Source organism: Bubalus bubalis, chromosome 12 (assembly GCF_019923935.1).
Source record: "Bubalus bubalis isolate 160015118507 breed Murrah chromosome 12, NDDB_SH_1, whole genome shotgun sequence".
NCBI classification, from domain to species: domain Eukaryota; kingdom Metazoa; phylum Chordata; class Mammalia; order Artiodactyla; family Bovidae; genus Bubalus; species Bubalus bubalis.
In genome coordinates, this window is record NC_059168.1 from 47,428,641 (window position 1) to 47,437,931 (window position 9,291).

General features: G+C 49.0%; 1 protein-coding gene across 1 annotated transcript; it reads left to right on the forward strand.

Moving 5' to 3' along the window:
* Positions 1 to 3,224: 3,224 nt before the first annotated feature.
* On the forward strand, positions 3,225 to 9,028 carry FABP1 (fatty acid binding protein 1). Its single transcript, XM_006074742.4, has 4 exons — positions 3,225 to 3,431; positions 5,643 to 5,815; positions 8,014 to 8,106; positions 8,903 to 9,028. The coding sequence occupies exons 1-4, from the start codon at positions 3,365 to 3,367 to the stop codon at positions 8,951 to 8,953; spliced, it is 384 nt and encodes a 127-aa protein (XP_006074804.1). The 5' UTR covers positions 3,225 to 3,364; the 3' UTR covers positions 8,954 to 9,028.
* The last annotated feature ends 263 nt before the right edge of the window (positions 9,029 to 9,291 follow it).

Genomic DNA, 9,291 nt, shown 5'->3' on the forward strand with positions numbered 1-9,291 from the left:
GGGTGCCTTAGTGACCTGTCACCCCATATGTTCTTGCTGGCCCCTCTCCTTTCTGCATGCTGCCCTGCTCCCTCCTCTCTCCAACCATCCGGGAGAGAGAAAGAAGATGCAACCAGTGTCTCTCTCTCCATCTCCTGATCAGCACAGCCCTGCTTCATCATCTCAGCCTCACTGAACACCTCCCCAGCTCCCTCGCTCTCTCTCCCAAGCAGCTTATCTGATCATTTCCTCTCTCTTACACACACACACACACACACGTTTCCTCTCTCAGACAAATTCTGATTCCAGTTCTTAGGATAATGGATTTTACTTCTTTGTGTGTGTGTTCAGTTGCTTCAGTCATATCCAACTCTTTGAGACCCCATGGACTGTAGGGCATCAGGCTTCTCTGTCCATGGGATTCTCCAGGCAAGAATACTGGACTAGGTTGCCATGCCCTTCTCCATTTATTTCCTTACACATCCCACCCCCCCAAAAAAATCATCGTCCCACCTGGTGGAGACCCTCAGTACAATGAGACATATTTAAAGGAACCTAAGGTTTCCCCGGTGGCTCAGATGGTAAAAAATCTGCCTGTAGTGCAGGAGACCTGGGTTCGATCCCTGGGTCAGGTTGGGAGGATTCCCTCGAGGAAGGCATGGCAACCTACTCCAGTATTTTTGCCTGGAGGAGTCCACGAACAGAGGAGCCTGGTGGGCTACAGTCCATAGGGTAGCAAAGGATTGAACACAACTAAGTGACTCACACAATTAAGGTTCAGAACAAGACAAGAGAAGGCTGTGCCATCATCCTCGGGGCCATTTTCCCCACTTCCATCCCAGTGCCAGGGCATTCATGGTGACTAAAAATGGCTGTGAGTTCTCAGCATACACATCTGCTGCTTAACATTCTCCAGGGACTGTCCTGACTTGTGGCCTGGAAGGCACACTGTGTCCCAGGCACAGTCAGAGGGAGGGCAGAGCAGAGCCCACCTCTGTACTTGGAGGAAAAGGTTTACTCGTGCCAGATCCTCAGGCACATCAGCCACTACCCTCTGCCCACACTGCTCGGCAGGTAGTGATCTCCCCGTGGCAGGATGTATGCTAGTGCACCTGCCAGGAAAGCCCGAGCCAGGCTCTGGCATGAGCACATGGACTTCTAAGGTACTCTGCTAGATCAATAAGTCTGAACTCGGGAAGTTTGGGAAAGTATTGTGAGAGGGCTGGAGGTAAGGGAACGCACCTCTACCGTGGGCTGACACACCCTGTTAGTCTTGCTCTGGGGCACCGGTGTCCCCTGTCATGAGTCCTCAGCTACTCACGGGTCCCCTACCTCAGGCACAGTCAGAACCTGAGGGCTTCTAGGCTTGCAGAGCAGATGGCCCAGCAGCCCAGCAAGTTCTGGGGTGCAGAGTTCTGGTGGGGAGGGCTGCCAGTTTGGCAGATGAGAAAGTGAGCACCTTGGTGACTGTGCTACATGTGGGACCAGATAAGATCCCCCAGCGGGGGAGAGAACTATCCAGCAAACAGAGAAAGCTCTGCCTGGACTCTCCCACCATCCACTCAGACTCCAGCTGGAATGGCAGACCAGGACTGCAGAGAAAGGAGAGAGACAGACAGGGGTGGGAAGACTGTCACTGGCTCTTGGACCTGGGGTCCACAGTACCAGCCCTATTCACATCCGCCCATGCTCAACTTTCAGCCAGGTGCAAATCTGTTAGATACACACACACACACACACACACACACACACACACACCAATCTCCTGGCTGCCCAGCCCCAACGATTCAGTGGTTTGATAGGGTGGACCAACCTGACTATTCTATCTCTCATTTTTGTTTAACGAGAAACAACGTGGCCTCATTGTCTGCTGACCGTTTTTATTTGCTGACTCATCATTCACTGGACGTTGATTACGTGCCTGTGTGTTGGGAATACCAAAGAAAAGATACAGTGGAAAAGAAGACTTAGAGAAAAAAAATCCCAGTAGGAATGAGAATATAGATATTTGCAACATGTTCTCTGAGCCCAGAGGATTCACAGAGAAGATGACCAAGGGGAGAAGAAAAGAGAGGCAGAGGGAGCCCCGTGAAAGCCACAGGGAGGCATGGATACCCCGATAGGTTCAGTTGATCCAGGAGGTCCTACCCTCTTCTTTCTCCTAACTTGTCTCTGCCTAATTAAATGTATCTCAATTTCCACATGTCTGATTTAAAGGTATCCTTTCACACTTCTGAAAGGAAACTGTGCACGTGTGGGCTTCAGGGAGGGATTCCCAGAGTACAAAGCAGCTCTAGGGGCTGATGACAGGTTTGTAAAAACTAAGTTTGTGTGACAATAAAGATGGGAAGACTATGGGCATAGTGGGGGAAGGAGAGTGGGGACAAACTGAGAGAGTAGCATTGACATATATATATACACTACCATGTGCAAAATAGCTAGCTAATGGGAAGCTGCTGTACAGCACAGGGAGCTCAGCTCAGTGCTCTCTGATGACCTAGAGTGCTGGGCTTAAGAAAGAGGGGATATATGTGTACTTACAGCTGATTCACAATGTTGTCCAGCAACATAGTGTACAGTATGTAAACTAACAATATTATAAAGCAATTACCCTCTAATAAATTAATTTTAAAAATTATTTTTTTAAAGATGGGAAGAGATCATAAGGTTATATAACTAAAGTGAGATTTTGAGGCTGAAGGGATTCCTTGGTATTTTTCTTGGAGCATCTAGATTTAGACTCCAACACATACACACACACACCTACATGTATATGGATATACATACATGTGAACATGCACACACACGCAGGTTTGTGTGTATAGGTGTGTATGGGCTTCTCTGGTGGCTCACTGGTAAAGAATCTGCCTGGCAATGCAGGAGACGGGGGTTTGATCCCTGGGTTGGGAAGATTGCCTGGAGAAGGAAATGGCAACCCATTTCAGTATTCTTACCTGGGAAATTCCATGGACAGAGGAAGCTGGTGGGCTATAGTCCATGGGATCACAAAGAGTCGGAAACAATTAACCGACTAAAAAACAACAACAATAGGAAGGTATGCACACACACACACACACACACACACTTCACAGGAAAGTAGCGCCTTAAAGGCTGCAGGGCTGGAGGGCTTTGCACCTGATTGACACTCACCAATGTTTGCTGAATTGGAGCAATCCACTGCCAGGCCCATCCTGTTTTTTTATCATTGACCATTGCTCTCAAGAGTTAATGTTTGACCCTGGCCATAAAGGAGACGACAGCTGATGACTTGTGACCGACTTTTGGAGAGAAAAGAGCCCCCTATAAATTAGCCCACACCGGCCCACACTGGCAGCCCTGCCAGAAGAGCTGTTGGATCAGCTGTGGAGAGAGCCTCACCGCCACCATGAACTTCTCCGGCAAGTACCAAGTCCAGACCCAGGAGAACTACGAGGCCTTCATGAAGGCAGTCGGTGAGTGCTGGGCCAAGGCTGGGGATCGTGGCCATGAGGGCTTGGCCCTGCAGGTGGTGGCCAGTCAGGGTCCTGAAGTCAGACAGGAGGAACAGTTCAAGCTTCATACAGATTTGGAATCATGTTCTGCAGGTTCCTTGTGCGGTTTTGGGCTATTCCTCCCTGGACAAGACTATGCCTTAGGGAAGTGGAAATGGCACTGAACTAAGATCTGATCTAGATTGAAGCCACCTCCATGGCCACCCACTGGATGACCGTGTTCATTCATTCATTCATTCCTTTCTTCATTCTTCTAACAAACTTTGATTCAAGGCCAACCACACACTGAGCAGAGTGCTGTACTGAGCAGATACCACAAAGACAGATAACAATGAGCCACACTTCAAGGTCACAATTTAGAGAAAGAAAAAAGAGAAGAAATGAATGCAACACAGCCTCTCCTAATGTGCCTTGAGTGTTGACTCAGCGCCAGGCCTCGTGCTAAAGCCCCAGACAGCCAACTTCCTGCTGTTAGCTTCCTCCCACTCAGTCGTGTCCAACTCTTTTCAACCCCGTGGACTGTGGCCCGCCAAGTTCCTCTGTCCATGGAATTCTCCAGGCAAGAATACTGGAATGGGTTGCCACTCCCTTCTCCAGGGGATCTTCTGGACCCAGGGATCGAATCTAGGTCTCCTGCATTGCAGGCAGATTCTTTATTGTATGAGCCACCAGGTTGAGTCCTCACCAAAAACTCTGAGCTCGGCACTATTATTTTTCCCATTTTACAGGCAAGGCAATGAAGGCCTTGAAAGAGCAACTAATGCCAACCGGGCTCACACAGATCATAATCCCAATCTGAGTTGAGATATAAAGCCAGCACTAGTTCCCAGGGACCCCACTTTAAATCCCTGTCACCCACCCACCCCACTGAGTCACTTACAGGAGGATGTGGAGCCGTGGGAGGGTATCAGGGGAGGGCTTGGTAGGAGCGAAGGTGAGCCTTGGGCCTTGGGAGATGAGAAGGTGTCCCCTGGGGGCTGGAGGAGGAGATTGTGTTCCAGGGGGAGGAAGTAAATGGGGGGGGGGGGGAGACAAGAGTGCTGAGCAGGAGAGTGTGGGGAAGATAGCAAAGGCAGAGACAGGAAGCCTTTTGGGGTGGCTGAGAGTTGGGATCTTCTCCTGTAGGACACAGCACAACACCTCTTGTCCCTGCATCCCTCACCTGGCAACAGGGGCCTCCCCATCACTGTCAGTGCACCTGGTTTTCCTGAGCCTCAGTTCATATGACAGCACAGACACTCTGACATTCATCACACTCTGTCCCCGGAGAAGGGACTCCTGGTCCATCTTCCTTAAAAGCCTTGACAGCAGAGGTGGAAGTAGGGATGGGGGCATAGGCTTGCCAGGCACGATCCTGCTGTGTGCCTCTTGTCCCTGAATAATTTTTTAATTAATTAATTTTTTATTGGAGGATAATTGCTTTACAATGTAGTGTTGGTTTCTGTCATACATCAGCATGAATCAGCCATAAGTGTATGTATATCCCTTTCCTCTTGAATCTCGCTCCCATCCTGGCATAATTTTTAAGAGCTTCCCTTTCACTCTCAGGAGGGACCTGGCTTGGGAGACAAGCTGATGGTCACCCTGAGTGTGGAGGAAAAAAATACTTACTCTCAAAGAGCAAAGTCTCCGAGCTTTAAACAGGAAGGACAGAGGACGGAGAGCGAGTAAGAAGCAGGTGCTCAGACGAGGAAAGCTTCCCCGGGGCTGAGAAGTGATTTTTTTTTTTTTACAAACCAAACTGGCAAGATAGTGGGCACCTGAGGTCAGGCCAAGTCAGGCCACTGACCTTCTCTTTCAGAGGTCGAAGCTCAGTTTGCTCACAGGGCTCCAGGAAGTGCCAAGGCCTCAGGGATCTCTCCTCCCCCTTCTCACCACGGGGTTTCTCTTGTGACCGCCAGCTTGCAGGTCCCACCTCTGCTGTTTAGTGGCTCAGTCGTGTCCGACTCTTTCCACCCCCATGGACTGTAGGCCACCAGGCTCCTCTGTCCATGGGACTCTCCAGGCAAGAATACTGGGGTGGGTAACCATTTCCTTCTCAAGGCGATCTTCCCAACCCAGGGATCTAACCTGGGTCTCCTGCATTGCAGGCAGATTCTTTACCGACTGAGCCACCAGGGATGCCCCACTCCCACTTCTGCCCACCTCTAAGCCTTTAATGCTTCTCTCCAGGGATGCCCGATGACATCATCCAGAAGGGGAAGGATATCAAGGGGGTGTCGGAAATCGTGCAGAATGGGAAGCACTTCAAGTTCATCATCACCGCTGGCTCCAAAGTGATCCAGAATGAGTTCACCTTGGGGGAGGAGTGTGAGATGGAGTTCATGACTGGGGAGAAGATCAAGGTAGGAGGCACCCCCTCCAGCCACCCTCTGCTTCCAGAACTTTTCCTGGAGCCTGGCCCCAGACTTCCTCCCTCAAGGGTCCCAGCTCACAATTCCTACTGCTGAGACCCTATCTCTGAACCCACAGCTGGGGTGGAAAGGCTGTGAGATAGCAGAAACCAAGACAATATTGTCTCCACATGGTTCAGTGGATAAAGAATCCACCTGCAATGCAGGGGACATAGGAGACGCAGGTTCGATCCCTGGGTCAGGAAGATCCCCTAGAGTAAGAAATGGAAGCCCACTCCAGTATTCATGTCTGGGAAATCCCAGGGACAGAGGAGCCTGCCGGGCTACGGTCCATGGTATTGCAGAGTCAGACACAACTGAGCGACTAAACACACAAGCAAAAAACACAATATTATAAAGCAATTATCCTCCAATTAAAAATAAATGAATAAACCAGCTCTTAAGAAAGAAGCTCTTAGGGAAGGTGTCAGTTTCCTGGGACCTCCTGGAGGAACTCTGGCCTGAGAATCTGTTATTGTTGTTCAGTTGCTCAGCCACGTCTGACTCTTTGTGACCCCATGGACTTCAGCACACCCGGCTTCCCTGTCCTTCACTATCTCCCCGAGTTTGTCCTTTGAAGTCAGTGATGCCATCCAACCACCTCATTTTCTGTCACCCCCTTCTCCTCTTGCCTTCAATCTTTCCCAGCATCAGGGTCTTTTCCAAAGAATTGGCTCTTTGCATCAGGTGGCCAAAGTATTGGAGCTTCAGCTTCAGCATCAGTCCTTCCAGTGAATACTCAGGACTAATTTCCTTTAGGATTGACTGGTTTGATCTCCTTGCACTCCAAGGGACTCTCAAGAGTCTTCTCCAGCACCACAGTTCAAAAGCATCAATTCTTTGGCACTCAGCCTTCTTTATGGTCCAACTGTAATATCCATACATGACTACCGGAAAAATCATAGCTTTGACTAGAGGAGAATCTGAGCTGTCCCATATGGAGGGTATGGGGGAACCAGACCGGGAGCAGGAGTCTAAGATTCAGATCTTCCAGGCCCAGAAACAGACAAGTGAGAGTCAGTGCAAAACCTTAACAGAGCCCTAAGTTCATCCCTGAGCCTAAGGAAATGGCTTTGCCGAGCCTAGAGCTGGTGGTCATGGGGAGGGACTTCCTGTAGGAGGTGCTGGCTATACCAGAGAACCAAGGCCCCAGGCAGGCCTTCAGATCAAGCCTTGCAGGTTGGTCAGTGACTCTTGGTCTTCGCTACCTCATCTGTGAAATGGACACAGTCACTTCCCAGAGCAAAGATAGTGGGTAAGCCAGCATCACCTCTATTGGGCTGTGGATAAGGTATGCAATTCAAGCTGGAGGTAGGATGTGTGAGTGGTGGGCAGGCGGTGGCAGGGAGATCCAGGCAAGGGGGTGCCCCTCATAAAGGGTCTCTATTCCTCCCTCCCAAACCCCTCATGCCAATACTAGCCTCACCAATACCACCGAGCAGAGGTCCTCACTCCTCTCCCCCAGCATCCCAGACCCCAGAAAACTTTGTGCATCTGTCTCAGCACAACCATTGGTCTTTTTTTTTTTTTTTTTAACCTTTTCTAGTGGCTCTTGACTTCTGCTTCCCCAGATAAAACATTACAGGTCAGGAAACCTATGATAAATTTCAGAAGGGAAACTCTCTTATCCGCCAACAGTAAGGGGCAAACAGTCATGGCCCTTTCCAGCTGTCAATTTTGGAGGCAAACTTTAACCTTGGCCAGTATCTTCTGCTCCCTGCTGGGTTTCTGTTACCTCTCCCTGGATGTGTGAAAAGGAGACCACAAGAGGAAAGATGAAGGTGCTAGAAGGAATAACATAATGTAACACAAAACCAAGACAGGTGTTCTCCCAAACGGCCAGTGTTTTGAATCTACTTCCTCCCTCCATCAACTTGGAGAATTGTTACTTGATTTTATTTTAGTGTTTGATTTGAGACCACTTAGCCATCCTATGCTGACTCCTGGATCACAGCCCATAAATGAAAAGTCTGACAAAAGAAGCCCTGGCGTTTTCTTCAGTTCTTCCATAACCTCACTTCTGTTCAGAGCCAGGGAAGGGGGTTTGGTTGCTGTAAGCAGAGTCCCATGCCGGGGAGCCAACCTCATTAGTGAGAGAGTTACTCCCTCTTGGACCCGTCCTCACAGGCTATTTCTTCTGTCCGCTACAGGCAGTGGTTCAGCTGGAAGGTGATAATAAACTGGTGACAACTTTCAAGGGCATCAAGTCTGTGACTGAATTCAGTGGCGACACTGTTACCAGTGTAAGTCTGCACTCTCAGCTTGGGGGTCCTTGTACCTGGGGCTGGGTGGGGAGGTGGGTAGTCGGGGTCAGGGGAGACATGAAGAGCAGTGACTATTTCCTGTGGTCAGTCTCTCCTACTGCTTCCTGAGCATCCTTTGCACCCCAGGCAGTTTCCACACATTTTCTCAAATCTTCCCACCAATACTGAATTTCCTAAATGTGGAAACTGAGGCAGCATACAGCCAGGAAATGGCAGAGCTAGGGTTCCTCTGAACTGGATCTAAATCAAAAGACTGATATCCATGGTGATACACTGCAAAACCCTAGGAGGAGCCACTCTCATTACAGACGGAGAGGCTTTGTACATTTCTTACCATCTTGCAATGAATGCCAATAAGGCACCTGTGGAGAAGGAAATGGCAGCCACTCCAGTGTTCTTGCCTGGAGAATCCTGTGGACAGAGGAGCCTGGCAGGCTACAGTCCATGGGGTCGCAAAGAGTCAGACACAGGTTAGAGAATGAGCAGGAGCAAGAAGTGTTCAATGAAATGTTGAGAAATTGGATTGGATTGAACTGGTCTTGCTCTAAGTCACTGATGTAGAAAGGAATTCTGTAAAAGGCAGGACAGGTCTGCTTGTGAGGAAGTGACAAAGACTTGGCATGGGATTTTAGAAAAGATTTCCGATCCTTCCTCCGGTCCTATAGAGATGAGAGGCGTCTCTGAGTTGCTGCATATATTAGCATACTGGAGGTTTAACTATCCTTTATATTTCTACATCAGATGAACATTTCATGATTTCTTTTCTGGCTTTCAGACCATGACGAAGGGCGACATTGTCTTCAAGAGAGTCAGCAAGAGAATTTAGACAAAGTCTGCATTTCATATTCTTTTAGCGTGTACAACTAATGTAATAAAGTGAACTTTGTTTTAAGAAAAAAAATGTCTTCTTTTTGCTTAAAGGAGGAAGGGGAAAGGGAGTTAAAGGAGAGAGACTGAGAGAGAAATGGACCTGGTGTTGCCTTTCTCTCTCTTTTTTTTAATATTTATTTTTGTTTCTTTGGCTTCACCAGCTTAGTTGTGGCATGGAACATGTGGGATCCAGTTCCCTGACCACGAATCAAACCCAGGCCCCCTGCATTGGGAGTCTTAGCCACTGGACCACCAGGGAAGTCCCCAAAATGTCCTTTCTTCTTAATGGCTTTT

Bases quoted from the DNA above. Each gene is read 5' to 3' on its own strand.
- FABP1 (XM_006074742.4), top strand. From the start codon at position 3,365: ATGAACTTCTCCGGCAAGTACCAAGTCCAGACCCAGGAGAACTACGAG. The intron at 3,432-5,642 runs GTGAGTGCTGGG...GCTTCTCTCCAG, and splicing joins GGCCTTCATGAAGGCAGTCG to GGATGCCCGATGACATCATC. The intron at 5,816-8,013 runs GTAGGAGGCACC...TGTCCGCTACAG, and splicing joins TGACTGGGGAGAAGATCAAG to GCAGTGGTTCAGCTGGAAGG.